At 51.2% G+C, this 22,464-nt stretch overlaps 1 protein-coding gene across 1 annotated transcript; it reads right to left on the reverse strand.

Moving 5' to 3' along the window:
* Positions 1-6: 6 nt before the first annotated feature.
* Positions 7-21,722, reverse strand: LAMB3 (laminin subunit beta 3). The gene is made up of 23 exons (XM_010724159.3): positions 21,504-21,722; positions 20,800-20,864; positions 20,004-20,158; positions 13,084-13,198; positions 12,875-12,948; positions 12,465-12,656; positions 12,037-12,100; positions 11,567-11,742; positions 11,218-11,338; positions 10,744-10,932; positions 10,506-10,661; positions 9,767-9,963; positions 8,623-8,737; positions 7,995-8,364; positions 7,673-7,833; positions 6,581-6,789; positions 5,330-5,533; positions 4,578-4,722; positions 3,506-3,713; positions 2,392-2,533; positions 1,949-2,125; positions 1,519-1,672; positions 7-1,332 (listed from the first exon to the last, which is right to left on the reverse strand). The coding sequence occupies exons 2-23, from the start codon at positions 20,849-20,851 to the stop codon at positions 1,196-1,198; spliced, it is 3,513 nt and encodes a 1,170-aa protein (XP_010722461.1). The 5' UTR covers positions 20,852-20,864; positions 21,504-21,722; the 3' UTR covers positions 7-1,195.
* Between the last annotated feature and the right edge of the window lie 742 nt (positions 21,723-22,464).

Here is a 22,464-nt window from a genome sequence, read left to right on the forward strand (position 1 = left end):
ATCAGCGCAGTGACCTCGGCGTGCTTCTGGATCGTTAATGCTGGGAGAAGGCACTTTAGCAAGGGAAAGTCTGAGGCTGCTGCTAGCATATTCAGTGTATATTATCCATACAACATTGCTCTACGCTGTAAGCTTTTGTTTTCTGTATACTGTTAAGTTGGCCGATGCATAACAAGTGCACTGCACAGCATAAATCCTATAAACCAAAGCCATGCAGAGTTTTATTCAGTGGCAGCTCAGTTATTTTTACAACCTGCATCCTTCCCATTCCTTGGATTTTGGTTTCTCCCAGGCTTCAGCTCTCTGCAGCTCGGTGTCAAGCAGCTGCCCAGGCTGCGTGGTTCTCACTTCAGCTACAAAAGGAGACAACCTGCTAGCAACCTCCGTATGTCTGTTAATAACCACAGCGAGGTCTAAATTCCCTGCTTCCAAGTCTGTAATTGCACAATAAATACTTGCTTAATAAAGCTGACTTTTGTTTTGTAAAGTGCCTGTTGGTTATTCGTAGAAATGTGATGTGGAAATGGTCCATTAAGTCCCTTCTGAAGCATCCCCTGAGCAGCTGCAGAACTGCTCCCTCTGATATTTTTCTGGCAAAGTGTTACACAGTAAATAAGAAGATTGTGGCAGAAAGTCAAAAAAGACATTCAACATCACACATTTTGAGTATGAGATTGCATTTCTCCTAGTTGCAGAAATAGAGGTTTGCTATGTAGATACAAAGGAGATAAAATTCTCCATTTCTGTGATCTGGTTCTTTGATGAAAAATCTAGGAGGGAAGGACTGCAGCCATGGCAAGTTCTAAGCATTAACTGCACTGTCCCACGTAATGGGTTTTGTCTGAATAGCAAATCCAGCTACAAGAGCGTGAATTGGTTAAAACATGAACTCTTTTTTTTTTTCCTTCTTTTTTTTCTTTTTTTTACCTCTCTGGAAATAACAATGTGGGGGATGTGCATATTTGCAGCTGAAGTTCTGTGTCTGTCCTTCTCCTCCATGCCCAGGTAGCTTCAAGTGGTCCAACCAGCATGAACCCACCCAGGGGTTCACCCCTTTGGCTCGGTGCAGCTCGTTTCCAAAAGGACAGAAATCCCATTTGCTAAATATACAGACGTTAGGAAAATGAGAAATCCTGCCAGAAAAATGGGAATCAACACAGCAGTCGGTGTCTGCAGCAGGAAGGCGCAGCCTCACTCAGGAGCAGCTCTCATAGTAGGTGACTCGCTTATGGATGGCGTCCCGGATCCTGCCCACCTGCTCCTGAAGGCCTGACAACCTGGCTGACTTGGCCACCAGAGCTCTGTTGCTTTCCTGAATTTCTGTCTCCAAAGCTGAGGAGAGAGGGCAGGGAAGGTTTTGTGAGATCATAACTGGAGGAAGGCATTGTGTGCAATCTGCCTTCTTGGACTGAGCCCCTCCTCCCTCCTGCACTCCCTCTTCTGTCCTAAAAACCCCAACCCCTCTGGCACCCAGAAGCCCCAGTTCACCTGCCCATCACCCCGAGCTCAGAGGCTTACTTTCCATACGGAGCATCATGTTCCACGTTTCCTCAAAGAGAGCTTTTGCCTCCAGATCTATGCTCTGCACACGGCTGCCCTGTGCTCCCAGTGCAGGGCTCTGCCCCTGTCTGCTCTTCAGCTCCGCATACATATCTTTAACTTGTTGGAAAGCCTGGGGAAAAGTAAATTAAGCAGCACATGTAGGATTGAGCAAATAAACTGGTGAAGACTTACCAATGTTGAACCCATTTTAAATACTAAAGAGATACTGTGCTAGAGCTCTGCAATTACGTTAATATGCAGATGCACAGCATGCTCACAAAGATGCTGACTGGCATCTGCACGGGCTGCTCTGCCTCAGGTAGGGCTCAAGACCCAGAAACGGGTCTTGAGCCAAAGGCATTAAGATTGAGAAAGCCAGAGGGAGCATGGTGCAGGGCCACAGTACCTGCTGAGCCCCGCTGGCCTCCTCGCTTGCTGCTGCCGCTATCTGCTGCGCATCACCGGCCCGCAGCTGGTTCTGCCCTGCTGTCTGCTGCAACCCAGGGAGCCCCTCCGCCAGCACAGCCAGCTGGGCTGCCACCGAGCCCACGTTCTTCTCAGCTGGACCAAGCACTGCCTCGATCTACAAGCAGAATCCTCAATGTTAAGAGGGAAATTGAGAACAAAAACTTTTTCTTCTGTGCAGTGAGGGCCCACGGATTTCCTCCTTGCAGGCCTGGAGCTCAGAGAAGCAGACAAGTGAGACCCGAAAGGGAATAGCGGTTTTTTTACACAAAATATCTCATTTCTCCACTTTGCTGGTACAGGGCTGTACCACACTGTGAAGCTGCAAAGCAGCAGAGAGCAGGGAGCATTGCTGTTATCGGGAAGTCACTGACCACCACTTACTTCCTCAACGCGCTCCTGTATGAACCGAAGGGAAGAACCTGAGCCCCTGATAGCCCCCTGGGCCTCCAGCAGCACTGTGTTTGCCTGTCTCAGATTCCCAACAACCTCTTCCACATTGCCTTCCACAGCATTCGCCCGGTTCCTGGAGAAACACAAGAAACAGCCAGAGTGAGTGTGGAGAATTGCATGGACTGGATATCAGGATTGCAGGGGCAAAATAAGCAAGCTGGAGAAGCAAGACAATGCTGTAATGGAGAAGGCTGTGATCACCCCACACACATCCAGACACAGTATAGAATAGCCATAGAGCAGATTTCCATACAAGAGAAGTGTTACTTCCATTTCACATCCTCAAACAGAGAAAATGAATTGAGAAGGGGAGAGATCTAGAAACAACTGCTTTACAAGGGTGCAGGAAAAAGAATTAAAGGGAAATTAAAGGGAACCAATTTCACTGCATACTATCTGCTTTTCATTGGGACTATTTAGACTGGAGGACAGAGCTCCCCATAGTGTCATGGTTTTTCATTGGTATTCCACATCATAACAGAAGCCAGACTGCTTTGTCTCATCGATTCCAGCAGGCTAAGCAGGTGTCAGACACTATAAAGGAGTTTACATACTTATCCCACTCACCTTCTCACCGGGATATTGCTGAAAGTCAACACATGACAAAGCAGATGCTCCAAATTTGCAAGGGCGCTGTGTAATTGCTTTTGAAGGGGCCATGGGATAATCCTCCCAACTTTCACCCAGAAAACAAATAGCCCATTTAATCCCCTCGTGCTCTCTTGTGTGATTAGAATGTGGGTCACCAATATCAATAACAGAGCAACCCCATCATCTCCCCATATATGGTCTTGAGAAACAGAGAAAATTCTGTTACTTTTGGTATAGACTTTCTTGCTCTAGGATCCATAAGAAGATCTATTCTTGGCAGCCAGATCCTTATTTGAATCAAAGTATCAGAGAAGCCTCTGTAGAGACTGCAAATACATCCTTTTAGCCACCACGCATACACAGAAGTACAGTCAGATTTCACCCCAGCTGAGCATCAGCACATTCCCTCTGGCTCAGTGACCCTCAGCTGCCAAAAGCCTTTAGCCAAGCTGACCTGGCCTGTTCTGCCTCCTGCTGCAGCTGCTTGGCCTTTGCAATGTCCTCAGCTGTCTGGGCAAGTATGTTCTCTGGGCACTGCAGCTTGGTAGCCAAATTTTGAATCTCGTTCATTTTTCTCAGAACTGCGGCAGCATCCGTGGGGAGACGTAGAGAGAGAACAAACTCGCTGATTTCCTGGATTGTTGCAGGGTCCGTGTCTTTGTCTGCATGCAAACAGAGGAACAATGTCAGACACAGAAGAGAGATGAAAGGCAGTAAGGTGAAGGCAGATGTCCAGCATGCTCTTATACGCCATCTCTTCCTTTCAGAGAGCTGCCAGAATCTACTCTGGTTTAATCAACCAAGTCGCCATCCTTAAAAGGCAGGCTCAGTATGAACATGATCTGCCCCATCCCATGGAAATGGAGCACCAAATGGAAAGCACAGAGGGACCGAGGCACAGTTGTGCCCCACGTTCCTGCAGAGCACAGGCAGGGCTTGCACCACTGAGTAGATAAGGCTGTGTTTCAACACAAGCCCTTTTTATTGCACAAATAAAAGTTAATAAATCTGGGGAATCAGAATCAGGCAGAACCCAAGGGACATTAGCCCGGTGATTAGCTCAGAAATATCTTCCCTCATCATTAACACCAGGCAGCACCAAGTGACCTGATTTTCTTATTCAGCTAATGCTCGTGAGGCTTATTATGTTATTACAATCTGTCTGTGAACAATAAGTCATCCCACTGGTTTATAGGACAATGAGGAATTCTCTCACGATTAGCAGTCTGTTCCAGAGAGATGTCCATTTATCTTCTGTCCATAAGGTCACTGTTAAACTCTTCTACACTGTGGTCAGGGCTGACTGCAAGCCTTTGGGGAGCATCTGTCATGGGTATGGCTTGCCCTTGTGCCTGAGGACAATGAGAGACTCCCAGAGAGGTCTGAATAAACCAGGTAGCTGAGAGCCTAGCTAGGGTGAGCTGCTCAGTGACTCCTTTGTACACTATTCTCATACATAATATTACTGTAAAAATTGGGTTTTCCATGCACAAGCCAACCTGCACTGTGAGCTTGCACACTGCTACCTGACAAGAAGTTCCGAACTTGCTGGATGAACTGCTGGGCATGTCGGACATCTCCTTCTATCTGGGTTCTTGTTATGCTCATCTGTTCCATGAGCCGCAAGGCATTGCTTTGAATCTGATTAGCAGATGCCTCCGTCGTTTTAATCTGCAAAAACCAAAATCCTGATGGAGTCATTCCTACTCGACCTGGAATCCCGGCAGCCCTCCCTAAACCCTCAGTGAATTGAGCAGGTCACTTTGAAATTACACTATTTCCATTTCTAACATGCCATCATTTTCAAGGAGCATAAATGTTAAAGACTGAGGGCTGGATTTGCAAAGAAAGCTCCCAAAAGAGGCAGTACCATTTAGCTTTTGGAAACCCTTTTGAAATGGATTTTGAATGACTTTGAAACCTCGCTTAATCTGCACAAACCCTTAGAAGCTGTAGAAAAGAGATGCAGCAGCACGAACACGGGCACTGCGGGCTGCATCAAATGTTAGGGCATCCCTGCAGATTCTGAGGTGTTTCCACATCCCTCACCCTTCTGTCATGCTAATCCCAACACCATGAGGAGGCCAAGTTCCAGCTTTTTAGCGACATTCCCACACCTACTGGCACTGCTGGAAATACGAGAGGAGCTTTTTGCCCCCTGTGCCAGGGAGAGGCAGAGACACTGCGCAGACAACTGCACCTCAGACCAAGCCCCAGGCTGGGTGTTTTATTCTGGGCTGCCCCTCCATGCCCACCCTTCAGACCTGCTGGCACTCACCAGCTGTGCCGTCTCCCTTAGCCGTGCATTCAGGCTGTCCAGCTCTCCCGCAGCTTTCCCAGCCACACGCAGGGCTCCACCAGCTAATGGCCTGGCACCACGGCAGCTGAGGCCATCCCCGCAGGCCATGCCACCATCTTGTGGACAAAGCGAGCCTTCACACTGTGCTGGGGTGCATGTCTCCGCTCGGAAACCACCACAGATCTGGAAAAGAAAAGAGAAGCAGGGCAGTGAGGCCCACACTTAGCTATGAGGCCTTATGAAGTCAAGATGGAGTCTCACAGGGACCTCCATTTTGAAGGGGGTGCCATTTTGGCAGAGGCCGCCATTTTGTCAAGGGCCGCCATTCTGACAGCGGCCATCATTTTGACAGGGGCTGCCATTCTGACAGGTTCTCTCCAAGAGGCTGAGGAACACTGTGTGCTGTGCAGGAGGTCCTCTTGGGGACACATTCAGAGGCAGCCCAAGCAATGACAGTGGCTGGATCATGTCTGCTTGGCTGCTAGCAGCATGCTGGCACATGGAGCAACCACTTCATTGACCCTCAGAACAGCAGCTCTTCCCTCTTCCCTGCTCAACCTCTGTAATTTGCTTTTAGACAGTAGGATGAGGAAATCTGAGCAGTGTGTTTGATTGCCTGGCACCTTCTCATGTTGCCACCCAACAGAGAAGGCACTGCTGCAGGGCACGGGCAGGTGCACAGCCAGTCCAAGCACCAGCCCCCCTGAATGTTCAGGAACATGATGGTGCCCTGCAAAGCAGAGGGGAGGCTGGTGGTCTCCACAGCAACCGTGCATTAGGAGGCACTGAAATGGATCTCCATGGCAATAACAAAGAAGTGAAGGAGAAAGAAAAGAAGCCTCATCCAGAAATTAAGTGGGTCTGTGAGACAGGAGAACTGACACGTGAGAGAGTCCTTGGAGGAAAGATGCACATGGCTGGGAGGGGGTGGAGGGAGAGCTTGGGTGTCTGCTATCTGCAGCAAGGGATGCTCCAATGGTTCTACTCTGATGCCCACAAGCAGAGCTTTGCCGTTCAGGGCAAGTCTCTCTGAACAAAGTCTTCACCAAATCATTGAGATAGGAAAAGACCACTAAGATCCGCTAGTCTAATCATCAACCCATCACCTCCGTGCCCACTTCATCTTGTCACATTGTGCAATTTGAGCAAAGATGTGCGACCATGCCCCTCAAGCTATACAAGGCCCCATTGAAAACTATACAAGCACAGAGAACCCCTCTCTATTTTCACCTTATTCACAGTAGGAGTCAGATTGGGAGATGAGGCCATCTGGGCCCTGAGGGCCAGCAGCTTGCTGCTGTGCGTGGCAGCCGCTGCCTCCAGCCCTGCTGCGTCTCTGCGGCTCTCCCTGGACGTGGCCAGCAGAGTGGCAGCAGCAGCAGCAAGGCTGCTGGCGTTGGTGGATGTCTGGTGAGCAGATCGGATGGTCCCAAAGGCTCCTGCAGGAATAAAGGCGGTGAATGACACAAATGCCTCAGTGAGTCATAAATGCAGCACAGCTACCGAAAGGAAGGCATTGACTATACCCTGTGAGTGGATGTGTGCATGGAGAGGAGGGGGACACAGCTAGAGTGATTAGTCATGAAGGCACAAATAAAAAGCTCCTTTTATTTCCAAATGCCTTTCAGCCATTCCTGTACATAGAGCTGCAGAGCTTTGCTGAAGGACTGACCGCATGTTTAGGACTCTAAGACTGAAACAAAACTAATGCAAAAGCCATGCCTGTGCTAATGCAGGGCTGTGCTGCAGCTCTCTCAGAGCCCTTCACACCGCCAGAGCAGAGCCCCATGCTCTGCAGTGTGGCACGGGGGAGGCAGCAGAAGATGGCACTTGGAGAGCATTAGCTGCTGCAAGGATTTAATGGCAACCTACCACCAGCAGCATCACAGGGCGTAATTAGATCTTCTGAGCACCTGACAGCTAGCTGCTGGTTCTCCTCCACCCCTCCATCCCTTCCATCTGCACACAGCCATTATTCCTGCAGCCGCCCCCAGCTTGACGACATCTCCTCCCTGGGCTCAGCCCTGTCCCTGCTGTTGGAGTGTTTTGGCACACAGTGATGCACTGGTGGGAGGGACATGGGGGTGCATACTGAACTGCCCCAACAACCAAAGGAAACAGTCCCACATTGGTCAGAGATTAGGCAGGGTAGAAAGCATCTCTCACACAGGGGGAAGAGAAGATGTTTGCTGTTCCTAAGCTGACAGACTGAAAACTTCTCCATCTCCTCCACCCAGCCACTGGGAAACCATCAGCTACACAGTCCCATTGAGGTTAATTGTCAGCCTCAAATGAAGAGATTTTAGAGTGGCAGTGCTGTACCTGACAGATCTGTGCTGCGGCTGGTTTCAAACTGGGTCTTCTTGCTCTGATACTGGGCACTGATGGTAAGCAGGCTGCTGTTGAGAGCTTCAAACTCGTTTGATAGAGAGGCAGTCACATCCAGAAACTGAAAGTTGGGATTAATGCCTTGCATTTGCTCCCTGAAAAAAGAAATGCAGGAAACGTGAATTTAAGCAGAGAAAAAAGTGCATGTAGGCAGAGTGTAGGACCATCTCCGGCTGGAATACTACAGGTGCACCAGGTGGGATTGCAGGGCAGTTCAATATTTTGAGTTACGGAAGCAAAGCGGTGCATCCCTCACCTGATGGCAGTGAGTGCATTGCCCAGCTGGGCCAGGCCCTGCTCAGTGGCAGATGAGTGACCAAGGATGCCCTGCGCCTGCTGCAGGCTGCTCTGTGCCCGTGAGAGCCGGAGGCCCAGCTGGGAGCCCCCAGGCAGCCCCACGCTGGAGTTACTCAGGCTGGCCTGCTGCAGGCGCAACCGCAGGCGCTGGATGTCACCATCATAGGTGTGGAAGCAGGGGTGGCACGGCTCACAGCTGGGGTAGGTGCTGCAGTGGTCCCGTTGGCATTGGTCACAGCGGGGGCCGGTGACACCTGGGCGGCAGAGGCAGCGGCCTGTGGATTTGTCACACCCCACATCCTCGGTGCCCTGGAAGTCACAGTTGCACTCTGGGGAATGGAAAGGGAGAGGAAAGGTGTGAAGCCCATTGAAAGGAGAAAATAACAACAAATCAGATCCTGCTAGCTGGATGGCAATGCAATGCGCAGTGGGATCCACCCTGGTAGCCCCGCAGTGCCAAGGACAGAGGTGAAATAGCGTGGAGAATGCTGATGTCAGAACATGGGCCAAGTGCTTTTTTTCCAGAATAGTGGTGATTTCACAGTGCTACCAAACACTGTGCCAAAAGTGAATGTGATGCTTCCTACCTGTGCATCCTACCCTGACGTCTCCAAAGTGCCTATCTGGGCAGGCCTGCTCCTGCTGCGCAGCAGAGCACGTCCGCCCCGTGAAGCCTTCTCTGCACTGGCACTGTCCTGTGAACTGAGAAAGAAAAAGGACATCAGGGAAGAGACTCAGCACTGCTTATGCTCCTGGGAAAGCCCTCCCTGGTGAGTGCTGAGCCGCTCCCCAGCCTTTCTGTCCCCTGTCAGCTTCATCTCCTACCTGGGGGCAGGAAAACCACAAAAGGAGTTCCCAGCTTGGGAGAGAGGCGAAACAGAGCAGAGGAAAAGCAGCACCTGAAGTAAAAGCAGCAGATTATACTCCGCAATGCTTCTTAACAGATGCAGGGGCACAGCAGGGAGCACAGCTCCCCAGTGCTGTGGAGGCGAAATGGAAATAAGGCGTTTTGTCACAGCCTGCTGTCAGTCTTCTCCACACAGCCCATGTCTTCGGCTGTAGCGATGCCAACAGCAAAGCCATGGGGCCAGGTCTGCAAACAGCCTTGACTCATGAGCACTGCAAAGCTTTAGGTTTTGTTTTCAAGACAAAGGAATCGCCCACAAGCAACCAGTTTTTGAGCTCAGGTCTCCTCCCTGTGCTGTTTGGAACCTATCTTTGGCTCTCTGCTTTTGTTACGGCGTTTTTACATTTAGCTATAATTTTCCCAGTTATCTGTTAAGGCTGAAGTGACACACATGCTTTCCGTTGACAAATGAGGATAATTAACTTGCCGTGCCTGTGTGAAGATCTCTTATTAGGATTTCCTTGCTAAATAAATATCAAGCCTTTTAGAGCGGCTTAATCTTGCCTCCGTAATTATCTCCTCCTTTTATTTTCCTGTGTAGTCTGTCATAGTGCTTCTAGGAAATGGGAAGAGGAAAACAAGAGCAGATTGCGGTAGGAAGTGCACTGCCCATTTGTAGAAGCTCCCAAAATTGGAACAAGTGCTTTCAATGCTCTGAGCAGTCCCAGGCTGCAGTGCTGTCCAGCAGGACAGCTTCTGTTGGCAGTGATACCCCAGCTGCACTGAAGCAGGCAGGAATAATAGATATTGCTGGAATGGTTTCCAAAGGGAGCACCATGGCCTACAGACAGCTAGTGACCACCAAAGGATGCTCAGAGCAGTACCTGGTTGCAGTGGGTGCTGTGGGAACCACTGGGGTTGCACTCACAGGGCCGGCAGCCCCGGCCACTCGCCATGTCCCAGTGCCCAGCTGCACACTGGTCACAGTCGGTGCCCACCACATTGGGCAGGCAGGAGCAGCTCCCCGTCTCATCATCGCAGGGCACATTCTGCCGTGTTCCCAGTACGTTGCAGGCGCATCCTGAAACAGAGAGATGTTCTTTGGATTAAAATTGGGCGCTGAGCAGCAGCCTGGCTTCTCGCAAAGCTGGCAGGCTGCTGCCTGAGACGTGCTCTCCCACTCCTCCCTTTGCAACAGAGCTTGGCACAAAGATGCATCCCTGCTCTTGTACTGTGCTGCCTGCTCAAGCCTAGCAGCCAGACTCAGCAGCCCCACAGACCTCTGTTCCCAGCACAGACAGCGTCCACCCCAAGCTGTGGCTGCCCTCTGCTGCACACAGTCTGTCTTGCCTGCGCCGCATCGCCTGCAGCACCCCCTGCAGCTGCCTGCATCAGGAACAGGGCACAACCCTATGCATGCCTGAACCCTGTTCTCCCTATCCCTGTGGCCAAACACATCCCTGAGACAGGCCACAGCCTAAGCAAGGAGCTTTATAACGTTTTGCAAAACGCAGATACATCTCAGAAATCCCAAACCCAAGCTGGCTGGGAAGCACAACCCTTGCAGAAGATGCTGAAGGCAGAGGTGCAGGGGCAGCAGGGGCTGTCTCGCAGCATACTCACTGCGGCAACCCAGGGGGTTGGCATAGGCCAGCTGGGCGAAGCCTGGCTTGCAGAGGTGGCATCGCTCGCCCTGCACATTCTCCTTGCAGACACAGTGCCCCGAGAGCGGGTCGCAGACGGAGCCCGGCACTGTGCCATCCGGGTCACACTCGCAGGCTGGAAAGGTGTGAGAAGTGGCACTGCTGAGCTGCCTTCAGAGCAACTGAGGAGTATGAAGGGGAGATCACTGGGCACTCACGTTGGCAGGCTTCAGGATGGGTGAGATCCTGCCGCTGGTTGCGGAAATAGTTGGTTTTGCAGCGCTCACAGTTGTTTCCCTCCGTGTTGTGCTGGCAGTCATCGCAGACACCCCCGCTCACCCCACCGCTGGCGTGGAAAACCTCCAGGTCGAAGTGGCACGAGGCCGAGTGGCCGTTGCAGTTACACCCTAAAAAAGCCCAAACAGCCCATCCGGTGCTGCAAGTGTGCAAGGACCTCCAGCAGCATAGGACACGCTGTCACTAGAGGGTGCCCTAGCCCCCTGCATGGCACCTCTGCACCCAGTAACAGTCCCAGTACGGAGCTGAGGCACACTGGGCAAAGCAGAGTGCGGTGCACCCGTGATATTGCCTGGCTGCAGCCTCAGTGAAGCAGAATGCTTTGGGAAGCCGTTCTATAGAGACAGCTCATACTCAGGAGGAGGAGGAGGAAGAGGGGAAAGTTGTCACCGTACGCTGGCACTCATGGGGGTCGTTGTCCTCCGCGGGGGCCCAGGGGCGGTCATTGTAGAGGGCAGCACAGTGGCCACAGTTGGGGCCAGCAGTGTTGTGCTGACATTCGCAGCGTCCGTGCACCTGCAGCAGAGAGCAATTACCCTGTGTGAGCTCAGAGCTCAGCTCCTGCAGCCACCAAGCTCCCAAACTCCTCACAAAACTCCTCTGCCTCCCTCTCCTCACAGGACATGGGTTAACTGTCTTCATTCTCATGGCCACCATCCCACTGCTGCAGGCAAAAATGGGCACTGCTCCCCCCAGTTACATGCAGCATTGTCCCCAGGCTGTTCTCTACATCACGAAGCTCACCATGGCATGCAGGTCCCTCGAAGGGATACAGCGGTCAGCGTGGCCATTGCAGAAGCAGCTTCCCAGCACCTGCATTTCTGTCACCGCATAGAAGCTGCTGGGCGAGCGGTAACTGTGGTGCATGACGTGTGGGAGCTGGGTGAAGTTGATCCTCAGGTTGGTGAACTGCCCCAGCTCTGTTGGGGACAGACAGTGTGAGGGGACAGCAGCATCAAGGTGCCATCTGCAGAGATGCCTCACGCTGTGTTCAGAGGGCTCAGAGATAGCAGCACCAGCACCCCGAGCAGATGAACCATCAGCAAAGGCCTAAGGCTGCTCCTTGGCACTCCAAGGGCAGCCACTGGGCACACAGCAGCTTAAGGCTTTGCTTGAAGAAGAGCTGTTCCAGCCCTGCATTCTGCATCACCTCTTGGAAAACCACAGGCTGTCTTCCCTCCCTTTCTCAGACATAACAGAGGCTGTTCACTTACTATTAACAGACTGGCTGTAAGAGGTAGTAATGGTAGATGCCAGGTCTTGGACACTGAATTTCACCTTAGAAGGAATAAAAAATAATTAGTTAAAAAGCAGGAAAAGCAGAGTGCTGTCTTCTCAAACTCTGAGGGTAAGGGTGTGCTCCAGATCCCAGCCATCACTTAAGGCAGAAAAAAGATTTCAGAGATGCAGAGGGTTTTGCAGAAAGATAATCTAACCCACAGAGGAGTGAGGGCTTTCCCTTAGGAGCAACAGGAATCCTCCAGAGCCCCCCACTGGATGTGTACAGCATCACTGTATACAACATTTGTAGAAGTTTTTTGGGCCACCATGTGTTTCTGGGACACCCACCCCAAATCAGTGGTCGCACTATGGGGCACAGGCACATGCTGGAGACCCTTCCATAACCCACCCAAGTGCTCACCTTGCCCCCATGCATGGGGTACCCATGCTGGGCCTGCAGTGGCTGGCACCGAGCATCCCCCCAGCTCTCGGGGGCACCGCGGGGAATGTGGGGAAAGGCAGCAGCACAGTCAGAGGCCAGGTACTGGTACACCTCCCATGTCTTGCCAAAGTCCGTGGAGCGCTCAATCAGCATCGCAGCGGGCAGTGGTGACTGTAACATCAGGGAGAGAGGCTCATCTGCATGGTGGTGCTGTGAACTGGTTCCCAGCCAGGGCTGGGGAGATCTTCATCCTCATCATCATTCTCCTTTCCTTCCCTCCAAAACCCTGTGTCCTATGGGCCTCCGTCAACTTTTGATCCACCGGGAACCAGCAATGCCCATCCATCACCACCCATGACTCCCTGTGAGCAGCACTACTGCATACTGACCCTGAAATCCAGCACGATGCTGCTGAGCTGGAACTTCTCATCCAGATCCAGCTGCAAATAGACGTGCTCCATGCCTGTGGGCACAGAGAGATGGCCTCAGAGATGCAGGACTTCAGGAAAACACACCATTTGGCTGCATAAGCCAAGCCATCTATTCCCCTCTTTCCCCTAATTCACTGAACCCAGCCCTTCTGGGGACCAGCACTCACCACTCTGGGATTGCCACCAGCGTGCACGGCCGGCAGAGGACAGCATGTTGGCCACACGGTGCCCATTGCGAGCGTGAGGCAGCCGGGAGTCACACTTACAGCATCTCATGTTCCACTGCAAGGAGAGAAGGTGGGTGGAAGGCACAGCCCTGATGCAGACCCCACCAGCACTGGACAAAGAACCAATGCAGTGGGGACATCATTGAAGAGCACACGGCATCAATGGAGCCGAGTTACTGGAGAGCTGGAGAGCTGCCATCATATGCCAAGTGGTACCCAGGACCAGAGTGGTTACCCTCACACTCCATGTAGAAAGAGAAAAACTTATGAATGAAAGGGTTAAAAACTAAAACCGAAAATTGTTTTGACTGAAATATATTTCTAGCAAACCATCAAAAAATACTTTTAAAAAATCATTCTCCAAAACTGCAGATCTTGAAAAAAAGCTCTTGGCAGCTTTTCAGCACCAGTTTACCCCTCGCCGATGGCCGGGCAGCTATTTGCTTGGGTGAGCAGAAGGGTCCTCCTCTCACATCCCAAACCCTGTGCGGTGCTCAGCCACCTCTGCACTCTCCCCTCCAAGAGCAGTGGCAGCAAACAGCTCAGCGGGTGAAAAGTCAGTGGGTGGAAGTCAGGTGGCTCAGAGTTCAGCCCTTCACTTAAGCAACTCATTCAAGCAGCAAACAGAGACGTGGCATGGGCAACACGGGGACTGGAGAAATCAGGATCCCCGGGGAGCAAACAAACACCCTGGTTTTGACCAACCCAGCAACGAGCTGTGCTGGTGCTTCTGAACGGCTGCCGGGTACGTGCAGCACATGAGTGGGCTCAGAAATATTTGGAAAGAGACAGAGAGGGATTGAGCAAGAGGCAGGGAGTGGGAAGGTATGGCCAAGGAGGGAGGTGGCATGGAGCAGCAGATGGGCATCACCAAATCAGGGGGTCCTGCAGGTGGAGCTGAGGTGGTTGAATGGGAAGGCTGCAAACTGCTACTGTGGACGAAACCCAAACACAAACCCTGCCTGCTGGAAAGGGTCCTGGCTGCACCCCAAGGCAGGAGCTGGCTCTGAGCAGGAGGCACTTTTTTGCCTGGAAGCCTCTCAGCACTGTGCTGGATATAGAGAAGAGATCCTCAGCTTAAACCGCTCTGTTTCCACAATATTTTCCACTCTTTATGTTCTCTGTCTATTAACACCCCAGAACAGGACTTGGCTAACTACAGCATTTATAACAATATTGCAGAGTAAGCAAACACAGACCTGCAACTGCATGATGGTGCAAGTTCCCTGGCTCCACCACCTCCTCCCAGCACTGCCAATAAGAACCAGCAGCACCATTCTCTGACCCAGAAGCACCATTCCCTGACCCAGGCAGAGGAACTCACTGCAGATAATGACTGCTAGCAGCAAAATAGCAGGGAAGCTAGAGCAATTATCCACAGAAACAACCTAGCAAACAACTGCTAATAATGATTAAACTTCCCAGCAGTTCTGACTGTGATTAGAACAGGGGGAGGATGCATTTCTGCAAGGGGAAAGGTTAATGTCAGCTAAATTATTCATTAGGAATTACTCATGCATACTTACTGAGACCATTCACACAGCCACAGACATGAGCACATCCCACAGCTACAAGTGGGGCTGCAGTCACACTCAGAACACAGTGCTGAGCAAAGGGGCAGCTCACACCCACCACGTCTGGGGGCTGTGCAGCAATCCTTATCAATTCACAGTTTCCTAGCTTTATCCCCCAGGGCAGCCACAGACCTGAGTGTGGAAAGCTGCGTTTTTTTCCCCGTTTCCATCCTCCACCTTTATTAAAGCCAAAATTAACACTGGAAAGCAAAAATTACTTCATGCACTTTGAGCAAATTGTGAAATTTCTCTATTGCACAACATGAGAATTCACTATTACTGACTGCATGTGTCTCAAAGTTCCCTGGGGCAGAGGGAATTACCAAAAATGACAGCCCAGCTCTGGTCTGAAGGAGCACACCTTTCCCCAATTCTCCCCCTCATATTTACCAGCACAGAAACAGCCTGGATGGATTCATCAGAGCCAGGACTGCCAGGAATAGAGCAGGGCTGTGAGAGTATGTGACAAAATGGAAGTCAATAGGTCACAGTTTCTAAACTCGGGCTCTCTTCATCCCTACCCCTCTTGCCAGCAGCAAAGGCTCCCGGCTGTGTGGCAAACCAGAAGCACCAAGAGCCACAGTGAGTTCTGGTAGCTAGCAGATGGGGCTACTTAGAAGGTACTCATTGACTTCAGTGCTGCCCTTGGAGCAAGCCAAAATTCACGTCATGGAGATCTTGGGAAGAAAGGAAATCTGTTCCAATCTTTAGAAAGGTAACTCATGAGGGGGTCATTTGAGAGGAAAAGCAAGCATGCTGAGAATAAACAGACTCCTGTTTTACAAGTAAGTGGTGGAGAAAAAATAATCTATGCAGAATGAACAGCTGTTGTAAAGATGACCATATACTACATAGAAAAGCAGAGCAAGGCTGCAAATTGGGATGGAAAGTGTATGTGTGGATGGGCTGCATAAGTGGAAACACACGTGTACCTATGAGTGATGGACACCTGCAAAGGCCAAAGACACTCTTGGGACACTCTGCAGAGTTTGGGGATCCACTCTGCCTCGTGCTGCTCTCTGCTCTCACCCTGTGCATGAAGGGTGCCTGGTATTGGCTTTCCTCCCTCACTTCCCCCTCCTCACATGTAGGGGCAGAAAACCTCAAATGATCTGAAGCTGATGGCTTCTGACCAAAGTATGTTAAGTAGCTATAGCTGCCATTTTAATATGAGTAAAGAGCCCTTAAAATAAAACCTGGCTGAGGTGCATCACTCAAAATAAACTGAAGCTACTCATTTAGCACATTTGAGAAGCTGCTGCTCTCCGGTCATGAAATAGAGACCTTTAGGAACTGCAGGACCTTGGTGGTCCTGGGTCAACACAGCTCTGTGAGTCAGAGCACTGCCAGTCAGCTCCAGACATGCAGCCTCCCATGCGGCAGCCTCGTGTCTCTTGTGCAATTAATATCCTATTGCGATAGTAATCACTGTCCCAGTTCTATTTGGGGAGTGGAGGGCAGGAGGAATTTATATGTATACAGAGAGATGGAGCATTATTCAAAAATAGAGTTGGCAGCAAGAGTAATTTATATTGGGAACAAAGACACCTGTCAGAGCTCTTATGCAATTCCCTTTTCCAGCCCCACAAATTCCCTGCTAACACCAGCACTGCACACCAGGCCAGCCAAGCAGGGATGTGCATCTGCTTTCCATGGGAAGATGCTGTAGAAGGACCAATAGATGTGTCACTGCAGCTAAACCTCCTGCGAGCAAACTGTGTTCACAATACGGGACTGTATTTCAATTCTGAAGCATAGATGTGTCTCTTAGTCATAACCCCCAGTGCCATTCCCTTGCTGAGCCAGTCAGAAACAACACGGTGAGCTGAAAGCACAGAGCACTCTGCCCTCAGGCTGGTGTTGCTGGTGACCCCAAATTCAGAGGTGATTGCAGGGCTGGGACAGCAGCAGGGCAAACATCTTAGGCATGAGGGCTAAGGAAGTGAACTTCATTCCTTCTGCTTGAAAGCTAGCATGTGGGCGCCTGTTTTCCTCACCCAGTCTGTCCTCACGTCATTTCCCTTCAGAAAAGCTTCACTTAAAGCCTGCCATGATGACAGTCTGCAAATCTGTGCTGCACGAGCTGCTCCCCACCCCACACATTGTAGAGGCCCTGCTGCCTCTGACTCTGAGAAGGGTGACGTGATGTCTGAGAGCATACGTGGGAATCTGCACTCAGGAGGCAAAAAAAGACACAGAGAACGGAGGAGGAGAAAAGTGGGCAACTGCCTTTTTCCTCTGTGCATTGCTGCAGGTAGAGACATATCCCTGCACCAGGAACAAGGTGTGTCTGAATGCCAGAGATGTGATAGCACAGAGCAGCAACCCACAGCTGCTGAATTAACTTCAGCAGGGCAGGAATTATTCGGTGCAAACCCTCAGCATTGTGAAGCACCATCAGCCCTGCTATGAGCAGGAGGGGAGATTTAGGTTGGATGTCAGGGGAAGTTCTTTACTATGAGAGTGGTGAGGTGCTGGAACAGCTGTCCAGAGAGGCTGTGGATGCCCCGTCCATCCCTGGAGGTGTTCAAGGCCAGGTTGGATGGGGCCCTGGGCAGCCTGGACTGGTATTAAATGGGGAGGTTGGTGGCCCTGCACATGGCAGGGGGTTGGAGCTTCGTGATCCTTGAGGTCCCTTCCAACCCGGGCCATTCTGTGATTCTGAGCTTGGGGACCTCCTCAGTCCCATCCAACTACAATTACTCCCTGCTTTGAGGAGGCATTTTTCTGTGTAAAGGACCTGAGCTTGATTTATGATTGGGGTCTGGAAAGCAAACGAGCTGCAGGGCACAGGAGTGTTTCAGTGGGAGCTTCCCTATTCCAACACACCCAGGAATCCCAAAGGAGCAGGCAGCATGGCTCAGACCAGCATCAAGCCAACTCATGCAGGTGGAAACAGATGTAACTATCAGATGGTAGCAGTAGGGTGGACAGAAGCATTACTCTTCAACATACTCACTTTCACAAGCATCAGCCTGTGTTTTTCGGGAGCAGCCAAAACCAACCCAGTGCTTGAGCACCATAGGGAGGGATGGATGTCACCGTGGCACGAGAAGGGATCTGGGTGATTCCCACCTCACACTGCTCACATCCACCAAATGCCCATGAACAGCAAATGCAGGCAGGCAGAAAACCTTACAACATTTAACATCCTGTGTTTCCCAGGGCCAGGGTGTGAAGACCCACAGAATTGCCACGTACCCACAGACTGCTCCACCACAAACAGTGGGAAACAGAGCAGCAATACAAAAGGAAGCAAATCATCTTTTCCCTATCTTGCCTGTTCTTTAACAAAAGATGTCAAGTGATTTACAGAGTGGTTTGGGTACTACAACTGTAGTTCTTTTCTAGTTCTGAATAGACCCTTCAGCTGAAAGCACTGCCAGGCCCTGAGGACACAGGCATCTTCTGACATGAAGGCCAGGGCACACTGCTGCAGAGTGAGTGCCTTCATGCTGTCCTTGGAGGGGTGGCCAGGCCAGGAGCTGCTAATCCATGTGAAAGCCACACCGAGCCTCCCCTTGGTTCCCCACATTGCTACCAAAGTGCTATGTATAGCATCCAGACAGAGATGAGCTAACCAGCCTTGAATCACACCTGTCTTAGTCTTTCCACGTGCATCAGTGCCTTCAGGACATCAAATTCAGGGACGCCTATTTTTTTATTTTATTTTAGTTTTCCTCTTTGCTTTCCCTGCCACCTTGAACAGCCATTTCCTGAGCTCTGAGTGATTTCCAAGCCAGGCCATTGGTCTGTTTGGTTTCCTCCCCCTTCTCTTTTCTAATCATCGCCACAGTCCCTTGCACTATAAATGGCAATTCCGAGTCTCCAAGGGATGGAGCAATCAGTGGTGCAAAGTATAAAGGTTAGAGGGATCCAGAGCAGACAATGGAGCAGGGGGTGCAATCGAGCAGCCCAGCAGGATTGCAAAAGAAGCCCCGGGGGCGGCGGGCAGACGGCTCATACCAGCCAGCTGGCACCTGGCATCAGCACCCACAGCAACCCTTCATCCCGTGCCCTCTGCTGACATTGCAAAACCCACTCCAAATTTGTACCTATTTGGCACCAAGACACGAGCCAGGCAACAAAAAGAGTCAGAAGAGTCTCTGAATACATTTGACTATTAAATGGGATGAGAATAGGGGGGAAAAAAAAGTGAGTTCGTGAGACTCATTTTGGATTTAATTAGGAAATGCTCAGCATGAGGATGTCTCCAAAGATAGAAGCTGGAGTATTCACAACTTGAAGCAGCCATCACAGCTGCAGAACAGAAATGAAGGTCTCTGATTCCAGGAAAGGAAAGGCACTAAATACACAAAGCTTCTATTCTCAAAGCTAGAAGTGATGAATCCAACTCAACATACCAATGGTAACTGTTCCAAATTCCTTTAACCTCAGTACTTATCAGCATAAGGTGCTGATTCCACTGACAAGCTCGAAGGAATACAAAACCTGGATGTTTTAGGGATCTGAAGACCAGCTGGCCACCACCACCTCTCTGCCTCCCACCATGGGAGCTCACCCACCAATTCCATTCCAAACAGGTATTTATGCTCAAGGTACTTAACAGAAGAAAGCTGATTCACTCCAGCTGGATTTCCCTGCACAAAGCACATCCTCATGGAGGACTGCTGTGTCCTTTCCTCCTGAGCACCTCATCCAAGCACCCTCCCAAGGTGCTCCTCGCCTGCCCTGCACTGAGCCCATTCCCTTCCAAGCTCTCCAGCACAGCCACATTTCCAGACTAACACAGTTATAAGGAAGCACTCACATCACAGACAGCACCCCTGCCTAAGCACAGAGCTGAAAAATGCTGCAAAATGAGCCATTAGCTCTGACTTTGGATTTTGGTTACAGCTTTGGAGCCTGGGAACATGCAGCTGCAGCTGTTATCCTCTGAGCACCGCTTCCTACCCCCACACCATTTAATTGGAAACAGCCGCTTGGCTCAGCAGCTCTTCCAGCAAAAGCCTTGGAATGTTCCCATTTTTGACAATTGAAAAATGAATTTAGCTTACAGCTAAGGAGGCTGGGGACTGGATGGCTTTAGATTTTTGGTTGCAAAAGCTTCCATTCTGCCCATTGCACAGCTTGTTCCCTGCTCATGCTCAGCTTCTCTGCCCTGATGTGGTGCAGAGGAAGACCCCAGGGCTGGAGGGGACACAAAGCATGCAGGGACGGAGACAAGCACCCAAAGCAGATCAAAGACATTGTAAAGGGTAGGAAGGACAGCTAAAGGCATCAGCATCCCTACACGGGGCTTAGAGCAGAGGGAGCAGCACGTACCTCTCCGTGCGGTGTGCAGTACGTCTCAGGCTTGGTGAGGCCACAGGTGGAGGAGGCCATCAGGTGCTGGCCCCGTCCCAGCAGGAGGTCCCCCCTGGGGGGATAGCAGGCCCCATGGGAGCAGGCTGGCTGTGCTACCCCTGGCTGTGGACAGGCTGCAATGGCAAGAGAGGAGAACACAGTGACTAAGCCAGCAGGTTGGCCTGGGACAGAGCTACACCTGGGCATGCCAGAAAGGATGAGGGTTCATCCCTGCATTGCCTTTGTTTTTAATAGTACATAGCGCTTAAAATAGCTTTTTGTAGCTATTGCTCCTGAAAGTCTTCTTGATAGGACACATCTCCAGAATCCCAACATCTCGGTTTCAGGGATGCTCAGTTCCCTGCTCACTGTACTTAGCAGCCCAGTCTGGTTTCCCTCCATGTACCCACAGGCCCTGCAGGAGGTGGCTCAGCACAGAGCATCCTTTTCCCAAAGCACTATGACTGAACGCCAATCTCCCAGCTGCAATGCTGCTAATACAATGCTTACCTAGCAGCATTTCTTAGCCTCAAAGGGAAAACCTTCCTATCGTTCCCTTCTCATCAATAAACATAATCATCCCGTTTCCTTTGCAAGAAATTTAGCTACCCATAAACTCACCTTGCTTAAAACATGGCACACACACAGGCTCTAGGCAATATAACTCACTGCAGTACTCATTTACAAACCCAATTAAAAGATCAAGGTAATTTCCAATAGGCAACAAACAGCTTTCCCTCCCATTTTTCCAGAGACATGGAATGTTGGGCCTTACCCAGGAGGACAAATAATGCCCACAGCCAAAGCTGGCAGCAAGACTCCATCATGCCAAGGACACACCTAGAGAGGAATTTGCAGTGTAAGCAAAAATATCAGAAAATACCATCTTAAACTTCATCCCGGGCACTTTACATTCCTTATCTACCTAATTTTAATTGATCTAGCAGGTTGAAAGTCAGGAATAATGTAGAGGGAACCCCTCAGACTGTGCATTAGAACAGATGAGCACAGAGAATCACAGCCCTTCACCAGACAGGACGCCCAGGGTCCCCTCAAGCTGAGCACAGGGCAGTCCCCTTCCTAGGCACTATCTGTGGATCTTTATGTTGTTGCTGAGGTGAACCACACAGGCAAGAATGGCCCCTTGCTGTCTGCAGAGCTCCAATTTCTGCCCGCCTGGCTCTGGGGACTCCAGAAAGCCATAGGCACACGACACAGCATCGAGCAGTGCCCGAGGAGCCCACAGCCACCCCACACTGATGCCCTCCAACCTGGCCGTGCTGCATGCTGCCTAACACAGCTCCAGCTGGAAAATCCCAATGGCCCTGAACCTGGGTAGAGAGCACTGATAAGTGCAGCTGCTAGGGGAGCTGGGCAGCCAGCAGAACGCTCCACTCCAGGAATTTCCCCCTATTGCTGTCCTGTGTGACCAGAGCCCCATTCCCAGCCTCTGAGGTGCCCCAGGTCCCCACCACGTACCTGCCTGGTGGCGAGGGCTGTCCCCAGCAGCTGATCCCTGCAGTCACACCCGTCTCCAAGTGCTGTTACCTTCCTGTTTGGCTTTTAACAAGCATCTGCCTCACCTGGAAGAGAAGTGCCCGTGGGTGTAGCAGTGATAAAGGCGTGATTCAGGCACTGCAGACATCCCCACCCAGCTCCGGAGAGCTCAGCTGCTCCAGACACAGCGTCACTTGACGGTGTGACGGTAGTGTGAACAAGCAGCCTGCAGGAAATGGCATCGAGTGCCTCGAGGCACATCCCTACAGGGATGTCCCTACCCCAGGATATGCCCCAGGTGTGCTCAGGTGGGTGCTGCACCCAAGGGTTTCGGTCTCCTTCTCCCTAATGCCAGGCTGCACGGCCAGCAGTGTGAGGTGCCCACCCTCATGCAATGGTTTGGTGCACCCCGCTCAGCACCCCGACCTGGGGATTTAAAGCCCAGTGAGATCCTGTGTGAGTTGTAGCCGTGCTGTATATTCACGCACCAGGCATCAGCCCACAGATGACCTGCAGGAGGGATGGAGCTGTGCAGGCTGCAGCACGCACCTCTCCTGTCTCCAGCAACGGAGCCCCTCGAGGCACAAAATAGTTCTCAACCTCATCTTACGCAATCTACAAAAATACAGTACTGCAAACTAACCAGCTGTGACAAAAAAAAAGGCGAAGAAGAGCCACATTCTCCAAGAAGCACAATTCTCATTTGGGTACCAAGACAAGTGCCACGATTTCCAAAGAGACTCCGTATTTATCACACCAGGAGGGCTTTAACGGCTCCCTGGGAGCTTGCAGGAAAGTCACCACGAGAGCAGCCCTTCTCCCCTGCCTGGGGCCTAACTCAGACCTTTGCTGTGCTTGGTGCTTCAGTGCCACCGGTGCTTTACATCAGCATGCAGCAAGGCACAGCTCCAGCACCCGCAGCACTGCTGAACTCAAAGTGCAA

This window comes from Meleagris gallopavo, chromosome 28, assembly GCF_000146605.3.
Source record: "Meleagris gallopavo isolate NT-WF06-2002-E0010 breed Aviagen turkey brand Nicholas breeding stock chromosome 28, Turkey_5.1, whole genome shotgun sequence".
In the NCBI taxonomy this organism is placed as follows: Eukaryota; Metazoa; Chordata; class Aves; order Galliformes; family Phasianidae; genus Meleagris; species Meleagris gallopavo.

What these genes read in the sequence shown, in the direction of transcription:
- LAMB3 (XM_010724159.3), bottom strand. Translation starts at nt 20,851, where the DNA reads ATGATGGAGTCTTGCTGCCAGCTTTGGCTGTGGGCATTATTTGTCCTC. An exon ending in ACTGCACACCGCACGGAGAG is followed by an intron (nt 13,199 to 20,003) that starts GTACGTGCTGCT and finishes CTCTCCTTGCAG; the next exon opens with TGGAACATGAGATGCTGTAA. An exon ending in CCATCCTGAAGCCTGCCAAC is followed by an intron (nt 10,662 to 10,743) that starts GTGAGTGCCCAG and finishes ACACCTTTCCAG; the next exon opens with CCTGCGAGTGTGACCCGGAT.